The sequence below is a fragment of the Haemorhous mexicanus genome, chromosome 26 (genome assembly GCF_027477595.1).
Source record: "Haemorhous mexicanus isolate bHaeMex1 chromosome 26, bHaeMex1.pri, whole genome shotgun sequence".
Taxonomy (NCBI): Eukaryota; Metazoa; Chordata; class Aves; order Passeriformes; family Fringillidae; genus Haemorhous; species Haemorhous mexicanus.
The window spans coordinates 5,390,605-5,411,452 of NC_082366.1; the positions used below are offsets into that span (position 1 = coordinate 5,390,605).

At 44.0% G+C, this 20,848-nt stretch overlaps 1 protein-coding gene across 2 annotated transcripts in view; it reads right to left on the bottom strand.

Annotated features, from left to right (window-relative positions):
• Positions 1-20,848, bottom strand: part of CPS1 (carbamoyl-phosphate synthase 1) — a 79,468-nt gene that overhangs the window by 36,862 nt on the left and 21,758 nt on the right. The window contains exons 12-21 of one of the 2 annotated variants that reach the window (XM_059868283.1): positions 20,697-20,795; positions 19,418-19,513; positions 16,890-17,079; positions 15,715-15,872; positions 14,850-14,978; positions 11,583-11,727; positions 11,043-11,253; positions 9,804-10,002; positions 7,589-7,765; positions 2,874-2,992 (exon numbers count right to left, since the gene is read on the bottom strand). In XM_059868283.1, the coding sequence (XP_059724266.1) occupies positions 2,874-2,992; positions 7,589-7,765; positions 9,804-10,002; positions 11,043-11,253; positions 11,583-11,727; positions 14,850-14,978; positions 15,715-15,872; positions 16,890-17,079; positions 19,418-19,513; positions 20,697-20,795 (1,523 nt within the window). The remainder of the gene's footprint in view (positions 1-2,873; positions 2,993-7,588; positions 7,766-9,803; positions 10,003-11,042; positions 11,254-11,582; positions 11,728-14,849; positions 14,979-15,714; positions 15,873-16,889; positions 17,080-19,417; positions 19,514-20,696; positions 20,796-20,848) is intronic. The other variant, XM_059868284.1, reaches the window with a different exon arrangement.

The window sequence follows — 20,848 nt, forward strand, 5'->3', positions numbered from 1 at the left end:
GGTCTCAGCTCCTGCCAAGCCTGCCTCTGATCCCCCTTCCCCATCTTGTGTCACACCCACTTGTTCCACCTCTTAATCTCCTCTTGGCAGAGACCAGCTCCTTGTCACCAGTGTCTACAACAGCTCTGCAAAGGCCAAATCAAGACTTGTTACTCCAACTGTATCCAAAACCTCACTGCAAAGAGCCCCCAGACCAGCACAGAGACAGAAGGAAGGGGTGGATGGATGCAAAGAGCCTGCAACCAGCAGCAGTGCCCAGGAACAGGGCAGCTACTGCTGCTTCTGGCACCTGTACTCTAGCAGACAGGTTTAAAGCAGTGATGGCATCACCCCTCATTCTGTTCAATTGGAAATGACTCTCTAGCACAGGTAGAACTCGTGCCAGGTGTGCTGGGGCCTGGAAACAGCTGGCTGCAGGAAGAGCACATGTGTGCCAAGTCTCACCTGCATCACTCAATCAGCTTTCCCCTGGCTCTGGCACAGATCTGTCCCCTGATGTGGCTCACTGGACTAGCCTCAGTTCAAGTCCCAAGTGTTCTTCCCTGGCTCTTTGCCTTTGTGCCTCCCATGTAAAGCAGCTGGACAGTCCATCCCCTCCCTCCAGGGCTGGCTGGGAGGTAAGACAGGTTGCTTGCAAAAGTGTGAGCAGTTCTAGTGGAGTGCAAATCTGCACTGATAGTGGAGTGCAAATCTGCACTGGTCACTCAGTGAGGGTAAGATACTTTATCTGTTCAGCCTGGAAAGGAGAAGGCTTCAGGGTGACCTAACTGCAGCCTTCCAACACCTGAAGGGACATGAATGTTAGGGGACAAAAACAAAGCCAAACAAGAGATTTCTGCAAGTAATCTAGTCACTCCTTTTCTTCCACCTCTCTCTCCGCATTTATTTTTGTTTGCCTCCAGATGCTGCTTGTTCCAGGAGCAAGGGAGAGCAGGAGCTGCTCAATGAGAAGCAGAGATGCCGCAGGTGAAGCGAGGAGCAGCTCCTACCCTGCGCTCCCAGTGCCATCGTGTGGTGACACCGGTGAGCACAACGGGACCAGAGGCACAAAAGCCAACACTCGGCCCATAACTCAGCGAGGAGGCTCTCCCAGCCTCGTAAAACATGAAGGGAAAGCTCAAGTCAGCAAGAGTCTGGACTGAAATACGGCCCACTCCTTTAATTTACTGCTATCTTTCCTGTTGGATTTTATATGGTCATTTTTCTTGAAGGAAAAAAGATTTATATTTAAATAGGGCTGGAACCATAGATGTTTGGAAGCGTGGTACAAAAGCAATACTCACAGATGCTGCATGATTACAGCAAAGCAGAAAAGCTTAAAAATCAATAGGCCAGGCTGGAAATAAAATGCATTGTTTGTGACCCTCAGGTGCAGTAAGTCAGGACAAGTTCAGTGTGGAGTTTGAAAGGTAACTCTGTCCTAGGTACATAAATTACTCATTGCAGGCCATCCACATTCCCAGTCTTTAGTCCCAGAGTTACTGAAGATTTTCCATTCTAAACCATAACTTCCATAATCCAAGGAGCTATTTTACCAAAAAGAGTGTGCTCCAAAATTTCTGCTGAGACACTGAACTGGGTTTTAAGTCATTTTTCTTGAAGGAAAAAGATTTATATTTAAATAGGGCTGGAACCATAGATGTTTGGAAGCGTGGTACAAAAGCAATACTCACAGATGCTGCATGATTACAGCAAAGCAGAAAAGCTTAAAAATCAATAGGCCAGGCTGGAAATAAAATGCATTGTTTGTGACCCTCAGGTGCAGTAAGTCAGGACAAGATCAGTGTGGAGTTTGAAAGGTAACTCTGTCCTAGCTACATAAATTACTCATTGCAGGCCATCCACATTCCCAGTCTTTAGTCCCAGAGTTACTGAAGATTTTCCATTATAAACCATAACTTCCATAATCCAAGGAGCTATTTTACCAAAAAGAGTGTGCTCCAAAATTTCTGCTGAGACACTGAACTGGGTTTTAAGTCATTTTTCTTGAAGGAAAAAGATTTATATTTAAATAGGGCTGGAACCATAGATGTTTGGAAGCGTGGTACAAAAGCAATACTCACAGATGCTGCATGATTACAGCAAAGCAGAAAAGCTTAAAAATCAATAGGCCAGGCTGGAAATAAAATGCATTGTTTGTGACCCTCAGGTGCAGTAAGTCAGGACAAGTTCAGTGTGGAGTTTGAAAGGTAACTCTGTCCTAGGTACATAAATTACTCATTGCAGGCCATCCACATTCCCAGTCTTTAGTCCCAGAGTTACTGAAGATTTTCCATTATAAACCAAAACTTCCATAATCCAAGGAGCTATTTTACCAAAAAGAGTGTGCTCCAAAATTTCTGCTGAGACACTGAACTGGGTTTTAAGTCATTTTTCTTGAAGGAAAAAGATTTATATTTAAATAGGGCTGGAACCATAGATGTTTGGAAGCGTGGTACAAAAGCAATACTCACAGATGCTGCATGATTACAGCAAAGCAGAAAAGCTTAAAAATCAATAGGCCAGGCTGGAAATAAAATGCATTGTTTGTGACCCTCAGGTGCAGTAAGTCAGGACAAGTTCAATGTGGAGCTTGAAAGGTAACTCTGTCCTAGCTACATAAATTACTCATTGCAGGCCATCCACATTCCCAGTCTTTAGTCCCAGAGTTACTGAAGATTTTCCATTCTAAACCATAACTTCCATAATCCAAGGAGCTATTTTACCAAAAAGAGTGTGCTCCAAAATTTCTGCTGAGACACTGAACTGGGTTTTAAGACAACACCATTTATTCCAAGCACTTGAATAAACTTCTCAGCATTGACTGCATCTGTACTTATCATAGTTTTCAATTCCCAGAAGAATTGCTGTGTCCTAGGACAAGGCTTTTTTACCTGTTCTCCTCCTTGAGGACCTTCTCCATGCTGGCAATGCTGCGCATCTTGTACAGGAACCACTTGTCAATGGCTGTGAGCTGGTGAATGACATCCACAGGGACTCCATCCTCCAAGGCCTGCCAAAACAGGACAGCACCAAGCAGCCCCTTTAACACACTGCACAAACACAGGCTGCAAACAGCTAGCAGCAAGTATAGATCAGAAAGAAAAAAAAAAAAGTTTTGTAGATCAAGCTGTACAAGTCAAATGTTCATCTGCCCCCTGACCTGTCTCCTGCAGCAACACAAGCTGTGCCCCATGAGGAGGGCAGGGAGGCCCCAGCCACTTCTCCCTGTGCCAAAAGCTGGCTTCTGTTTCATTGGGAGAGGTAATTTGCTTAGCCCAGAGCCAGCAGCCAGACAAGCTGATGGCAGCTAGGCTGGGTGGCCACTGGGAACATGCTCAGCTGACTACAGGGAGCCACGATCAGGCTGCAGGGACCAATGCCCCATCTGCACCTCCTACCACTCAACTTGCCTAAATCTCAGGCCCACTGCCAACCCCCTAACTGCAAATATAAAACAGGAAGCTCTGGATTCTCAGATGTGAAGGAACATTTTGCTTTGGAGCATAAATCTTGAGATAGCCTTGAAATGCAGGGCTGAATCAAAGCATGTGGCCTTGCATTACCTCTGAAGCAAGGCAAAGTCAGGTCCTGGGTGATGTAGCTACAGCACAGCCCTAGCTTCTCTCACTCTACCTCAAGATAATGCCAAGACCATTCAAATTCTTCCTGGGGTTATTGATGGGCTTTTTTAAAATCAATTATTTACAGCTAAATAATTTGAGGTAAAAAAGAACCCCACAGAGATATTATTCATAAGACAATGGGTTAAAAAACATTGTAATATTGAAAAAGCCCAGCACCTCAGAGAGCCCTCAGTATGATGTATTCTCTATCAATGCAATTTCTTGGGTCTCACCAGTGGTGTAGAGTTACAACTCTCCTGACAAAGCAACTATAATCAACCATAATGATAATGCCAGCACGGTATCTTTGCTGAGCTAAAGTAATCAGGCTCATTAATTTCCTACCAGGCTTAATTGTTTTCTTGTAGGGCAGCATCCCTGGAACAAAGCCAGAGCAATGCCATTGAAGAAAATTCCAGAATTAACCCAGGAATGAGTGTTGTCCACTGCATCCCAGCATTATTCCCCCAAGTTAGAAAATCTGGGCACCAAAGTTGGTACCACCACCATGGGCTTCAGCCATGCCAGCTCAGAGAAATGGGTCACTTCAGGGATTTAAGTGGACAAGGGATGTGTGGCATCTCCCTGCAAAATACTGACACCACCTTCTGCCTTTCCCAAAGAATTCCCAGTCAGCTCCTGCAATTATCCTCTTGTTCTGAGAGGTAGCAACTGCTCACTGGAATTTCCTGTGTGCTCACAAGCAGTGGTGAAAACCTCTAACACAGGCTTTGCTCCTTTAGAGTACCCAGGCACACATCAAGTCTTCAGGACACTATTGGCATGAGGCAAGAGGGAAGGGGTCCTTCCCATCCTGATTCTTTAGTGCTTGAGCTCACATTGCCACTTTAGTGGGATGGGATCAGGTCTTTTTTCCTTTCTTACATCTGTTCTTACAAAACACATGCAGACTTGTACATCTTCAGGATCTCCAGTGGTCCCTGAGCCACACATTCACACACAGGGAGCATGACCATACACTCTTCAGCTGGTGAGGACACTTTTTAAATTAAGTCCCAAGGATCTTCAAAGGAAACTGAAAAAAATTTATCCCTTCCACTCATTCACCAGAGGAGAGGCAGAGAAAATCAACCATCTTCATCCCTGCTGCATAAATCTGGAGACTGGGAGAGAAGAGTGAGTTTGCAGACATTGCTTGCTCCCTATCACCACACTCCAGGGGCAAATCAGGTTTCCAGGCAACTGTGTAGAATTTGCTCAGGGAGGGCTGGACTCCAATGGCTTTCCTCTCTTCAAACCTACATGAAGGAATACAGCCAAAACACACCATGGGAGCAGGAGGAGAGAGACCCAGCAGGACAGTGTGACTTTAGAGTCCTGCTCAGCTTCCAGAGCATCCCATCCAGCAGGGACTGGGGTTTACAGGACTGCCTTCACTCCAAGAGCCATGGAGCAAGCCTGCCCTGCAGGCCAAGCAGTGAAGGGCTGCTCAGCTGCCTGAGCCTTCTCTAGGGACAGCACCTCTGTGGCTTCAGTTCCATCCTGCCCCTCACCAAAGAAAGTATTTAGCTGCCTGTGGACAGCAGCACAAGTGCAAACTGCACATCTGTAGTGAGGACAGTTTGGAGACCAGGGCCCTGGTGTGAAACAGAGCATGCACCAATTCCACAGCCTAAGCCTTCTGAGGCCACTTGTACATAAACTTAAGAGCAGCAGAAAACACCTGACTCAACCTGAGCATCCCTGCTCATCAGGCTGTTCCATCCTTGCAGCACTCCCACTCCAGCCAAGGAACAAGTCTCATCCATGTCAGCCTCTCTCCTGTGCCTTCCTTTACATGACAACAGGGAGCCCCATTACAACAGCAAGAGCTCTGAGTGGCAGCTGAACTCCCTCTCCTTGCACCTGAACACTTGCTGTTGTCATCATCCAACAGGCAAAGGAGAGACAAAAAGTAAAAAAAAAAAAAGTACAAAGCCTCGGAGGGCTGTGGGGAGGAGAGGAGAAAACATGTAAAAGATAACAAAGGTCCATCCTGTTTCAAATGGGGCTGGTGGCTAATGGGGACTCACTGTTGGTTTGTAAAGATCAGCAAGCTGGGAAGGGACTTCCATGCAGACAGCCCCAGGTGCCAGAAGCACCTCTGACCTGTACTGCTTGCCTCACTTAGTAATGGGGAGGAATTCATGCACGGTGTGGGGCAGGGGCAACTCTTTATAAGGAGGGACTAAGAGTTTGTTCTTGCTTTTTCCAGCAGATCCCAGCAGCTGGGAACACCCAGTGCTCAGTGGGACCCAAGCTCACCTTCATCTCCCCAGATGTCCTGTGTTAACATGGGTCTAATTTAAATCTTTCATAAACTCTCTCTGAACCACTCAGAGACTCAAGAAGTAAGATTTTTCTCTCAGTCACAAGAAAAAGGCTGTAATAAAGACCAAACACAGCTGCTGAAGGATGAAGACATGCACTTCCCAGCTTGAAAAACAAGAGGGAACAGCTGGACAAGCCACACATTTATAAAACACTTTCTGATTTTTCTTCAGGCCATTTATAAGAGGAACAGCTAGTGAAAAGCTTTTAACTAACACAGCACAGGCTCAGCTCCTCACTCATGTGGAGGTGGAAGGAGATGATACACATGAGCACAAAGGGCTTAAAGACTCCACCACACAAAGTTGGGGGCACAAAAAAAGTAATTGGGCATTCCCTGCCAGGAAGATTTGCAATCTTAAACAAAGCAAGTCATCCAAGTAAGCAGGAGGTGTAAAAGACAGCTGTGCCCTCCTCTTCATAGAGGGTATGGACAGAGGGACATGTTACCTGCAGCAAAACCAAACTGTGAAATTGCACCTACCTTCTAAAGTAACTAACCCCACATTCACCACATGATATACACAGGCAAACACTGAGAAGATGGAGGAAGAAATAAATTTGCACCCAAGTCTCCTTACAACAACATTCCCTGTTACCCAGGCACCTTCAAGGCTGATGTGATTTGACCAGTGTGACAGGAGAGGGGTCAAAAGAATGCTACAGGAAGCTAAGTGGTTTTGGAGAACAGGGGATCTCTTGTCTGTGAAATTTAACATAGAGTTGTGTAGTTCTGTTAGTTTCAAGCCCACACCAATGCAACCATTGCAAGGAGACAGAGCTATCACACACTGCAGTTTGCCATTCTTTATCATCCTTGGGTTCAGTTCTCAAAAGGATCTTCATTTATTTCTTTGTAATCTGCAAAAGTGACCCATTTCAACTGGCACTTACACTGGTATAAATCAGGGCTGAACACTAGCCAGTTCCTACCTGGATACAATCTGAGGTTTGGAACAGCCCAGCAGCCTTTGCCCACTGCATTCCCAGAGGAGCAGCTTTCTGCTGCCCTGCATTCCCAGAGGAGAGCAGGCCCATCTCCAGCAGCCCTGGAGCTCCAGAGGAAAACTGCCCCCTTGTGCAGGATCCCTGCTCCAGCAGAGCCACAGCTGGCACTGCAGGAGGGCTGAGCCCCCCTGGGATGGGACTGTGCCACCACCCTGAGCCCCCCTGGGATGGGACTGTGCCACCACCCTGAGCCCCCCTGGGATGGGACTGTGCCACCACCCTGAGCCCCCTTGGGATGGGACTGTGCCACCACCCTGAGCCCCGTGGGATGGGACAGTGCCACCACCCTGAGCCCCCTGGGATGGGACTGTGCCACCACCCTGAGCCCCCCTGGGATGGGACTGTGCCACCACCCTGGGATGGGACTGTGCCACCACCCTGACCCACAGGTCAGCTCCACTTCTGACTGTCAGTGGTTTGTTTTGTTTTTTGTACTATGGCATTTGTATTTTTAATTTTCCTAGTAAAGAACTGTTATTCCTATTCCCACATCTTTGCCTGAGAGCCTCTTAATTTCAAAATTATAATAATTCAGAGGGAGTGGGTTTACATTTTCCATTTCAAGAGAGGCTCCTGCCTTCCTTAGCAGACACCTGTCTGTTCCAACCAAGCCAGCAGGTCAAGGTCTTTCTATCTTTTGTTACCTTGGCTATTGCATATATCCGAGTGCTGGATGGCTCAGAGAGCTCCTTCTGGAGATCCACAATGGCTGGCCAGGCTTTATTCATAGGCAGCTGTGAAACAAAGCCACCCACTGAGGGCTGGCACATCCTCAGGGCCTTCTGGAAGCTCTCCTCAAAGGTGCGGCCGATAGCCATGACCTGAAAAGGAGAGCACATCCACATGAGCCCCAGGGAGCCCAGCCTGGCTGTGCCCTGAGCACCAGGCTGGGGACAATTCCAGCCACAAGGACAAGCACACACTGAGATGGTAGCCCTGGGACTCCTCCCTAAGACAGGCCTGCTGACTGAGCCTTGGTAGCCCCACTTCTAGATCTGACTCTGCTCATGGTATCCGTGGGGAGGTCCAGACAAGGGACTGGTTGGGGTTTTTGTTTTGGTGGACTGCACTTAGGTTTTCCATTTCTCTGTCTGTAACACACAGGAGAATGCTGCTCTCCTCTGTAAACTGCTTTAAGGGAAGCACTCTGGTGGAGGGAAACATTATTCAGCAGCATGGGTATAGCAATATAAAAGAATATTTCTGTTTAACAGCCTGTTAGAGATAGAAATTCACAGTGTGAATTTTAAGGTTCAGGAGAAACCTTCTCCTGCTTTCTTTAAATTACATTTAACAGTAACTCTCCCCAGTGAGGGTTCTCTTAAATGATTACTCCTCCTTGGCATAGCACTGAAGGGGTTTCCCTCCTTCAGTCTTGACACCATATCTAATAAGAAAACAAGCCTTTCTGTCTAGAAATCTGTGAGAGAACAGAGCTCTTTCTCAAACTTTTACATTTTTATTTCCCAGTGCAATGAGACCTTAACAGCATAAAAATCTTCTCAAACACAACGTTGAAAAATGTCAAAAGAAAAAATAACATGGCTTTCTCTTTTCTCACAGCTCCAGGCCCACTGCCCAGCACAACAGAGCTCAGAAAAAGCCAGGCCAGACTGTTCAATTAATAAAAATGCAGTAGGTGCTGCAAGCTCAGGCCTGGGGAGATGACTGCTCCATACTAATAGAGACACAGTGGCAAGAAACTCTTTGCTTCAAAGACTCCATCTCCTACCCACAGGTCCTGCAGATTAAAATTCTTGCTCAGTTCCCCCACCAGCTGCAAACAGCATCCCTTGGGCTTCTCCATCCCTGCTTCAGCTCACCTGCCCTGTTAGAGCACTGACTCTGCTGTATCTCTGTCCTGCCTGGAAAAGGACTCAGGTTCAGGCACTGGAAGGACTCAACATCTCCTTCTGCAAATGACTATGGCCAGGAAGTTCCACAGCTGATGGTGCAACTGTTTTTAGGAACTCCAGTTCTATGGACAGTCCCAAAACCCCTAAGCAGAGAGGGTGAATATCAGGAAGCATCATCTCACTGAAAACAAAAAACTCATTACCATTAAAAGCCAAACCTGCCAATGGAAGATCAAATTCTAATTAATCTTTCCAGTTCTGATGAAGGCTTCTTGTTCAATGACAACCATGATATTAGGAACATCTTCCATGTCAAAATAGTTTAATACAATAACTATTTGAAAAGATAACTGAAAAAATACACAATTATTTTTCTTTGGTAGCTGATATTTAATTAGCTAATTAAGTGGGTAATTTAATGATTTTGTCACATTTTCCCCTTCTTAAAACAGTCTGAAAATACTGTTTCTGTCCAGACATCTTAAAATCTGATGTAAGAGACCTCATCTCTAAAAGAAGGCAAAACTTGAGAGCAAGATGACAATTTGTGTTTGGATTTCCAGGGAAGAAATAGCCTGAGATCTGGCATATGGCTTTAACACAGAGGACAAATAATTGAGGAAGAACTGAAAGCTGTGGCTCATGGGCACCACTGAAAGTCTTAACACACTACTACTCCTGAAATTGTACTGTAATTAACCACCACTGCAGAACCTCAAACTGAAAAAAGAACTCTGAGAGCCCTGGAGTGAGTGTTAGGAATGAAGGCAACCCCAGGTGATCCATAGTGATCTCCTCCTTTAGGAGTCAAACCATACTGTGATATCCAACATTACACAGGCCTAACTAATTTCCATTAATTCTAGTACTGGGTAAAAATCATTGGAGCTTAAATATATCCTCCAAGTCATTAGGTCCTTGAAGACAGACACACTGAGGGTTTCCAAGAAAGAGAAATGGCTTTCCCAGGTGGTGGAATGGGAGGTGGGAGTGTGGCACTTGCCTCTCCCACACTCTTCATGGAGCTCCCAATGTGGTGGGAGGTGTGCTGGAAGCGGTCCAGGTCCCACCGAGGTATCTTGGTCACAATGTAATCCAGGCTGGGCTCAAAGCAAGCAGAGGTTTTTCCTGTCACCACGTTCTTGATTTCTGGCAAGGGAATCCCCAAGGCAATTTTGGCAGCAATGAATGCTAATGGATACCTAGAGAGGAGAAGCAGAGAACAGCAGAGTGGAAAGAACTTTGCATTTGCAAGTCCAGTTAAACAGATGTGAGGTGATCCTCCCTCCTCAATACAAGGGAAGGCTCCTGTGCTCAAGCACAGCAGGACCCACCCAGCCTCACACCTCAACACATTGCAGAGCCACCTCCCTAGATCTGGGACCTGCTTTTTTGTCCACCTTGCCACCCCTTTCAGTGGCTGTCACATCCACTGTGAGCCCACTCCAACAGATGTTTAGCTGCAAGTCTGCCATTGAAAAGGAAAACAATCAAACACCCACTGTCCAAAAACATGGCTTATCTCCAGCCTGCTATGGGTCTTAAATAACCATAAGAGTTGTTGAGAACTGCAAATTAGAGATTAATTTGTGCCTCTCAACAGCATCTGCAAAGTGCAATTAAGAAGCCAATTTTTAAACAGCCTGCTTTGACCATCCTTATCTTGATTAGTTTATGATTAGCCAACAAAACAAAGGCAGCTAGCAATGCCATTTGCATCAATCTGACAGACAGCTCATTAATAACTCTGCCCTCTGGGTCCCAGAGATGATTTGCAGCCAACATATGGATGCAGTGGATGTGCTTTGCAAGGATTAGGCTCCCACACACGTGTCTCCTGGGAGCTTTTCCATTTGTAGGAACAGCATCAGCAGGCTGGAATGACCTGCAGGGCTCACTAACCCCACCCTCCATCTCCCAGCAGGACCAGCTCTCCAAGGGTCAAACCTAACAGATGCTGACAAGAGCTGTTCTTAGAAGCTTCCCATGCAGAAATCTGTACCTTTCTGACCTGACTGCTCCACAATTCTAACAGCCAGCTTCAGTCTTCCTTGATGAAAATGTGGGCTACAACTCCATGTTTTAACTACATGGAAGGCAGATGCTGCAGCTCATTTTCCTTGTAGCTGTCACCTACTTACTTAAATAATACATTGATCCAAATCCCTTCCTCTCTCTTTCTGTTCTGCTCTCTTTTTCTGTTTGTCCTGGAACGTTTTGGGTTTTTTAAAAATAATCTTACCCTGTTGCCTTGGAGGCCAAAGCTGAACTCCTAGAGAGTCTGGCATTAACTTCAATGATGCAGTACTCCAGGGAAGTTGGATGCAGAGCAAACTGGATGTTGCACTCTCCCACAATGCCCAAATGTCGGACAACTTTGATGGCACGATCCCTCAGCATCTGGAACTCCTCATTGCTGAGAGTCTGGCTTGGAGCCACCACAACAGAATCTCCTGTTTGTCACAAGGTAGCAGAGAAGAAAATGTGGCCACACAAGTCACTGTCTCTGCCAACCCACTACCAGAGATTACCACTTGTGCAAGCACAGCTGATGGAAAGCCCAGACAGTCAGAAGCCCAGAGATGGAGACAGGCTAGGGAATCTTATGCAGAACACAATCACAGGTGTAGCTTTAGTCTGTTTCATGCCCTGTCTGGCTGCATTCAGGACCTGAGCAGTATTTTTCTAGCCCACATTATCAATCCCAAAGCTCTGCCAGTAACACCAGGCAGAACAGCACTGCATGTAGGATGTCCCAGAGCCAGCCTTTGCCCCAGCCTACCTGTGTGCACTCCCATGGCATCAATGTTTTCCATGTTGCAGACAGCAATACAGTTATCAGCAGCATCTCTCACAACTTCATACTCTATCTCCTTCCAGCCAACAAGTGACTTTTCCACCAGAATTTGGTTAGTCATTGCAAATGCCTGGGAATAGGTTAGGGAAAATAAACACCAAAAATACACCACAACACTCCCCCAAAAGCCTGCATCAAACCCTTTATCAGATCATATTGCACATTTAAGACTTATCTCCAGACATCCCAGACCAAATGAAAGATGAAAATAAGTTCAAAACATTGATAACAAGCACTTCCTATTTCTCTCTTTCTTTCTTTCTTAAAAATTGCTTTACTCTTATTTGAAAGGCACATTTGAAAATATGTATGTGATATGATGGGGGAAAAAAGGGTTGGGCATGTCTGTTGGCAACAGAATATAAATAACAAATAGGAATATAAGAATATTTTAGGCTTCAATCCTGCAACAGACACACTTTTATGTGGGCAGCCCCAAGGACTTCAATAGAGAACTCTGTAAAAAGCAAAATGACTGAGTGATGGGAGTGTAGGTGCCAGCAAACAGGATGTCATTAATAGCATTAATAATGCTGCTTGTCATTGGCATACTAACCAGAGGCAAGGGTCATGATTTATTCTTAAACTAATCTTGAAAGTATTCCTCAGCACATGAGGCAAAAATGAAAAATACAGTTTGTTGGTAAAGGAGCCTAATCTAAGGGAATACATGGCTTTAACATCAGCAGATAGAAAACATTCATCAATACTTGCTTAAAACCCTAGAAAGTGATGGGCACATTATCAATCCATCCCTCAGCAAAGCTCCTTGTTATAATGCTGCCCATGGACTGGCTCTTCAGTCTGCTCCCATCTGTCATTAACTCAAGCTGTTACTTCAACCCTGCCCTTAGCTCAGTTGCCAAAATCACAGATAAAAAAAGAAAACAGCTTAAGCACACTGGCTCAAGCAGGCACTGCCCTGGTGGGGTTCTGGGACACCCAACCACTCCTCAAACCAGCCCTGGATGCTCCTGCATCCTTCTGCACTCACTGAGCAGACTCAGGAGACACAACCTCCAGGCCAGGTCAGCTGAGCTAGCTGTGCCATCCAACAGCCAGTGTTCAGTTATCTGAGTTATAAACAGTCCAGTGCCTGAAAATCCAGTTCACTGAATGACTACAAATCACAACTGCTGGGCTCTGGAAATGAGCATCCAAATTTGACTTAATTCAACAAGACCCAAATTGGTTTTCACTGTAAATTTTGAAATATCAATATTGAACTGGGAGGTGGTGTAAACTCTCTGAGGGACAGGAGGCCTTGCAGAGAGATCCAGATCAATTTTAGCATTAAGCCATGATTAATGGGATGACATTTAACAAGTAGAAATGCCAGACTTCAAACTTAGAATGAAGCAGCACCTGGCAGAAGTAGGAACTGGGAGCAGCCCTGCAGACAGGAATCTGAGGGTGCTGGAAGGCAGCAGGCTTATTTAAAAAAAAAACAAAAACACCCACAATGTGGTGATCAAAATCAGGTTTTCCTGCTGAAAAAGGTTCTGATATAAACCTGTCAGACAGCTGCACTCCCAGGGTTTATGGGTGAGTTTCTGCTTCCTCTAATCACAGCCCACAAGTGAGCCTGAGTAAGTGACATGTTTCCAGCCTCACCATGGATCTGCAAGGTGGAATTCCTGCCCCTCCTGCCTCCCCAAATTGTGCCAGTCCTGTCCCCTGAGCCCCCCAAGCAGTGTTTGCTCAGCACTGAGCACACCAGACCCAAGCTCTGTTTGCATGGTGGGGAACACAGAAATCTTTTGCTCATACAGCTCTTAGTGACATCTGCAGTGTTTCTTTCTAGAGATAAGTGAAAGATTGAGAGGCTCAGCAAACCAGGGAAAGCCAAGAATTCTAGAGACCCATAGGGATGGAGTTTTATTTCCTAAAATTCTGCATTTTTGACCAGGAAAAAAGCTTTTGATTTGTTTTCCCCAATTATCTGTTTACTTTTCACAGCAATGTTTAAACAATCCCAGATTTTCTATAAAAAAGAGCTGTCTTCATAGCCAGAGACAGCTGGTAGTTGTCAAATTATGAAGTGTCATCTTGCTAAATGAGCTTTTGACCTAGAAGAATTACCATCTTTTGACAAAAACAGAGAAGAGGCCCAAGCCTCCCAGCCTTCTGTTCTGTTCAAAATCATTTACTCCTGGAAGTAGGTGAATCTAGATCAAGGAATTTCCTTTCAGACCAAAACTGCTGAAAAACTTGGCTCAAATTATGTCTTGTCATGAATTGAAAAGATCTGTCATTGAGCCAATTTCATTATCTGTCAGCAGGAATGATGAAAGGAAAGGAAAGGGAAAGGAAAGGGAAAGGGGAAGGGAAAGGGGAAGGGAAAGGGGAAGGGAAAGGGAAAGGGAAAGGGAAAGGGGAAGGGAAAGGGGAAGGGAAAGGGGAAGGGAAAGGGGAAGGGAAAGGGGAAGGGAAAGGGGAAGGGAAAGGGGAAGGGAAAGGGGAAGGGAAAGGGGAAGGGAAAGGGAAAGGGGAAGGGGAAGGGGAAGGGGAAGGGGAAGGGGAAGGGGAAGGGGAAGGGGAAGGGGAAGGGGAAGGGGAAGGGGAAGGGGAAGGGGAAGGGGAAGGGGAAGGGGAAGGGGAAGGGGAAGGGGAAGGGGAAGGGGAAGGGAAAGGGAAAGGGAAAGGGAAAGGGAAAGGGAAAGGGAAAGGGAAAGGGAAAGGGAAAGGGAAAGGGAAAGGGAAAGGGAAAGGGAAAGGGAAAGGAAAAGGAAAAGGAAAAGGAAAAGGAAAAGGAAAAGGAAAAGGAAAAGGAAAAGGAAAAGGAAAAGGAAAAGGAAAAGGAAAAGGAAAAGGAAAGGGAAAGGAAAAGGAAAGGAAAAGGAAAGGAAAAGGAAAGGAAAAGGAAAGGAAAAGGAAAGGAAAAGAAAAGGAAAAGAAAAGGAAAAGAAAAGGAAAAGAAAAGAAAAGAAAAGAAAAGAAAAGAAAAGAAAAGAAAAGAAAAGAAAAGAAAAGAAAAGAAAAGAAAAGAAAAGAAAAGAAAAGAAAAGAAAAGAAAAGAAAAGAAAAGAAAAGAAAAGAAAAGAAAAGAAAAGAAAAGAAAAGAAAAGAAAAGCTCCTATACAGAGAAGATGAAATGCAAGGTATGCACAATTCCAGTTCCTATGACATGAGAACAGTATTTAAGGAAATCAGATGTTCAGATATTCCCCAGGTTGGCAGTTCCAGACATACCTTTGTACCAAGGTCCAGCAAACTTTCCTTATCAGGACAAATTCCAGACCCCAGCCCACCAAGGGCATAGGCAGAACGTATCATGACAGGGTAGCAAATCTTTTCAGCTGCCTTCAGAGCATCTTCCACCTTAAAGGAGAGGGGAATACAATTCAGAAATAGATAGCAATTCAGATAAATAAAGTCTTCAACTCTGGTCACAAGGTTAACTGGAAATCCCATCAGTAAGACACTAAACTGTCTGAAGATAAAATTAAAATAATAGAAGTTCACTTCATATATTCCCTTTTGCTGCCAAATAGAGAAAAATGGAACATGCACTCAAGGAGGTGATTTCTGTCCTTAGCTTAGACCTCCTTGCTGACCTGCCATGGACAATGCCCTTACATGATCTGTCTTCAGAGACTCCAGCATGAAATAACCCCTCCTAAAGACATCCCAGTTTAAGACCTGTTTGATTTCCTCCAAACTTGAACAGACCTTTCCACCAAACCAAATTTTACATTTTCATACTCCCATCCTCAAGGAATATTTCAATCATGCTGATTTTGGGGACCTCCAATCCTAACTCTAAATGCCTTGTAGATGATTTAAGAAAAGTACCTCTGGCATGTCACATATTTTGTGCCCCAATAAAATTTACTTTTCTTGCCAATTGGTAACTTAGGTTAGGCTTTTGCAGTGCTTAGCTGCATTTGCACTCATTTTAAATCATGGTGACCCAGGATTAAGCACCAAGGAGTGCTGTACACACCACAGCACCCACAGCTGCATTCAGCTTTCACTCTGAAAAACAAGAAATATGTTTACTGAGTCAAATGGGCAGCAGTAATAGCAATGACATCTTCAAATTGATCTGCTTTACCGATTCCACTGCAAGGCTGGGAGCAATCTTTTCATTTAGCTCAGTCAGTTTGTCAGAAAAAAGCTTTCTGTCCTCTGTAGCCATGATGGATTCCACTGAGGTACCAAGGACCTTCACACCATACTGCTGCAGGACCCCTTGCTTGAAGAGCTCCACTCCTGCAGAGGAAACCAGGACACAGTTCTGAGGGTTGAGAGTAGATAAAGAATCACAGAATTAAAGGAGGACAGAATGGTTTGGGTTGGAAGAAACCATAAATTCATCTCATCCCAACCCCCTGCCAGGGCAGGGACACCTTCCACTACCCCAGGTTGCTGCAGGCTCTGTCCAGCCTGGCTTGGACACTTCCAGGCAGCCACAGTTTCTCTGGGCAACCTGTGTCAGGGCCTCAGAGAGAAGAATTTAGAAAATTTATAACAAAGAAAGGATTCAAAAGATATCTGATTAGCTGACAACTTGTCTGGCCTCATCCACAGCTGATTTTATTATTTTTGTCAGAACTCATAACCAGAACATGAACTTTTCCACCCTCAAATCTCTGAAACCTGGGATAATTCTACAGTTACCAGCTGGCCACCCCCTGCACCACAGAGCAAAGCAGCACAGGTGAATGTTGCTGCAAGAAGCTGTATGAAGGAAACTTTGCCTTTTGATCTCTGCCTCAAGGTGGTCAGAATATCCTAAATCTAACTATGATGACTAAGATTTAAGATGAAAAGCAGGACATTGGAATTATTTTCAAGTACCAAACCCAGCAATGAAATGTTAAGTTCACAGCTTAGGAATGACTTACACCCCCATGGTTGGAATCTCTGTCCCTCAGCAGCCTGGCCAATGTGTGAGGTTTGGGTGCCTGCAGAAATAAAATCTGCAGAACATGTGGCAGAATCATAAAATCATCCAGGTTGGAAAAGACCTCTAAGACCAAGAACCATGTACACCAATAAATCATGTCCCCAGGTGCCACAACCACACACCTTCTGAGCACTTGCAGACTGATTCAATGCCTGACCATCCTTTCAGTGAAGAAATTTCTCCCAATATCCAATCTAAACCTCTTCTGCTGCAGCTGGAGGTCATTTCCTCTGGTCCTGTCCCTTATTGCTGTACTTGTTATCTGGTGAAAACCACAATTTGGCCTGCATGGAGTGCCAAGGCACCTGTGCCACACTCACCACAGTTGAGAGCAGTCTGGCCACCCATGCCCAGGATTATTCCATCAGGATGCTCTGCCTTGATGACCTCAATGACAAACTGAGGAGTGATGGGGAGGAAGTAGACAGCATCAGCCTGCTTTAAGCCAGTCTCATTGGTCTGCACTGAAGCAATATTGGGGTTCATGAGGACAATTTTCACATTTTCTTCCTGAAAAATTAAAATCTGTCTTCAAAATAGGCACACATGGGGAAAAAAGTTAACAGCAGCAGCAGCAAGAAGAGATGGGATTCATCAAGTTTAACAACAGCAGAATTTAAAAAGTTATGTATTGTCCTGTAAGAAACTTCTGAAGGCTGAGCCAATGCCAATTCTTTATTTTTGTGCCTGTGAATCTTGAGGGAATGGAGATTCCCACATGACTCAGGAATTTGACTGAAATTGTTGAAGACATTTAGGAGTTATATGGGAGAGACAGGTACAGACTGCAGCATACTCACTCATGTCTGTCTGCCTTTGGAAGTCAGATTAAAGGTGACAAAGCAAAAAATTTAATCAAAAGCTAATATTTTCTTGCCAAGCAGTAGGTGTTTGAAGTTCTCAGATTTTTGTACCAACAAGTAATAGTAACAAAACCACATTTTTTCTTTGACTTTATATAGAAATACCTCATTGTACTGTTTAAAAATCTCATCCCATAACTTTTTTTATTTGATACTGCACACATTAAAAGACAAACTCTGCCTTTCTATGCAAGATGAAGGTTAGCCAAAATTTTACTCTGCTCTCTCTCTGTCACAGATGAGAAACTGAGATAGAGAGATAATAGATAATAAAGTTTATCTGTTTCCTGCTATAACAATCTTGCTGCTCTTTCCCTACAGACAGAAATGCACAAGTTTGCTCATTAACAGAAAATTCTGAGTCAGAGCTGGGCAGATCAATCCTCCTCACTCCTGAAATATCAGCACCTAATGAGGAAACCAAGCAAGTTTTGCTAAAAATTATGAGTGTGGCCAAACTTAAAAAAACCCCACATCAACCACATGCAGCAGACATGCAGATAGAGAAAATTATTCTACTGCTTTGTTGCAAAGGGGGACTGAAAAGTGCAAAGGCTGTGGCCTCATTCTTACAGGAGCTCATTCTCCATCCACTTCATGTCAGGCTGAAAAACTACAAACAAACAGTTGCAAAAAATGCTGGATGCAGATTACATTTCAAAAGGTAACTTTGAATATATATATATATATATATATATATATATATATATATATATATATATATATATATATGGAATTAGGGTGCAAATTACATTTCAAAAGGTAACTTTGAATATATAAATATATATATATATATACACACACACACGTATGTATATATATATATATATATATATATATATATATATGGAAGTTGTTAAAAAGTTAAACAACAATTCCCATTGAAAAGAAGAATAGTGACAGTATTTTTAAAATATTTTAAAGAAACAGACTGGAGAAAATGCTATGGAAGTGTTGCTAGGATCAGCAGAAAGTGCTGTTTTCCCTCAGTTCACAATAAACATGAAAATGCCACAGGATTTTTCTGTGTTTGTTTAAAATTTGTGATTGTTTGTCTCACTGCTTTGGGGGAAAAAAAACAGAACTCACCTGGAGCAGAGGGATTCTCACTCAGAGCTCTCAGTGTTCAGGTGTTGGATAACATTTCCTCTCCTTTCTTTGATAACTTAAAATACTGCCTTAAAGACTGGCTGTAAATTTCTGCTGACCTTTTTTCCCCTGTGAAAAGTTGGATTTTTTTTCTCTGAAGCACACTTTCCTTGGAAATGTGTGGAACAGGGGAGGGAAAGAACATTTAAAATCTGTATGGAAAATATTTTGGATTTAGACAAATGATCCTAAACTCTCTGACAAATGATCCTAAACTCTGCAAGCTCCCTCTTCCTTCTTCACATGAGGTGGGACATGATCTTGGGGCTTGGGGAACTCTTGCATTACCAGCAATCACCCCACTGCAGGACATTCTACCCTTCTCCACCTTCTCCTAGCATGAGCTTTTGCCCTAGTAACCTCTCTAGGACCTGGTCTGGAAACAAAACTTGACATAAATGACCTTTAAAAAGTTCATCCCATTTAAAAGAAATAATGTTTAGAAGACCTGCCTTGATGAGGGGTTCTTTCCTACAGCAGTAGCAACTGTCCAGCTGTTGTTGGCTGCAGGTTCTCACCTCAGGTACATCTGACCATACTCCTCCTCCTCCTCCATTTCAGTTGAACAAGCCTGGAGTAACCAGGCACACATCACAAATAAACTGCTTGAAGACTGTGATGGAAAGCCCAAGAACATCTCTCTTTGGAAGGTAATTCTGAGTGGTTAACTCACACCACTCAACCACCAAGAATTGCTTATTTTCCCTGTGGTCATTTATCCTCACCAGCTTCCTTGGCCCAGCTGGACACAGCTGGAGGATCAGTCTGGCTGTGAGAAGGGAAAGATGGTGTTATGAACATACAGAACTCTGTGTGTTCTCACAGGATCTCCTCACCTTCAAGGCTTTCACAGCCTGTGATCCAGAGTAATCAAATTCCCCTGCCTGGCCAATCGACAGACCCCCAGATCCTAGGATGAGAACTTTGGAGACCTGCAAGTGTCAAATGGCATGAAAACAATCAGTCCCAGTGTGGTGGATGTTGAAATGAACAGAGACTGTGCATTTCTTAAATTACACAACATGAGTTTTCAAAAGAGAAGAAGCTGCTCTCAAAATCACCTCAGTTTTACTTCTGGGAGTATTTCTACTGGAATTCTCCCATATATATCCATTTAGAGAAACATGTGACTCATGGACAGACCATCCAATAAACATTTTAATTGTATCATCTGCTTACAGTGCAAGTGTCAAATGGCATGAAAACAATCAGTCCCAGTGTGGTGGATGTTGAAATGAACAGAGACTGTGCAGCACTGAACAGTCTTAAATTACACAACATGAGTTTTCAAAAGAGAAGAAGCTGCTCTCAAAATCACCTCAGTTTTACTTCTGGGAGTATTTCTACTGGAATTCTCCCATGTATATCCATTTAGAGAAACATGTGACTCATGGACAGACCATCCAATAAACATTTAAATTGTATCATCTGCTTATAGTGCAAGTGTCAAATGGCATGAAAACAATCAGTCCCAGTGTGGTGGATGTTGAAATGAACAGAGACTGTGCAGCACTGAACAGTCTTAAATTACACAACCTGAGTTTTCAAAAGAGAAGAAGCTGCTCTCAAAATCACCCCAGTTTTACTTCTGGGAGTATTTCTACTGGAATTCTCCCATATATATTCATTTAGAGAAACATGTGACTCATGGACAGACTGTCCAATAAACATTTTAATTGTATCATCTCCTTATAGACAACAATGCCTCACTTTGGCTACCCACAAAATCCTGCTGCCTCTAAGACAGCAAAACTGAAATTCAGCTCACGTTAGGAATTTCAGACTTATTTGCTAGGCAACCAAGCACCAACATTATACTGCTGGCATGAAATCTCATGGCCAGATTATCCCAGGGCACCTCATTATACTGCTATGAGAGTGCCTTTCTCAGGAGAGCTGCAAAGAAAATACATGAAACATCAGAACTTAAAACTCTTTCAAAGAAAAGAGAGTTAATAACACAAGAGAGGCCAGATGACTGTGAGATAAGCAGCTGTCAGGACTTTTATAAGAGAAGCCTCCTTTGACTTCCATGTGCTGTTTCATTTGTGGGTTCAGTAGGAATTAACTTGCTCCCAGGCTCACTGACAGGCATGAAAATATCTGTACACTGACCTCCACTCTAGAAGCTGTCACTCCAGCCTTGGGAAGGACTGAGGGAATGGTGGTGCCTTTCCCTCTCTTAACCAGGGAAATAAATGAATCAAATAGGAACTAGGAAAAACAAACACATGTATTTACTGCCAAAGCTGAACTCAATATATACC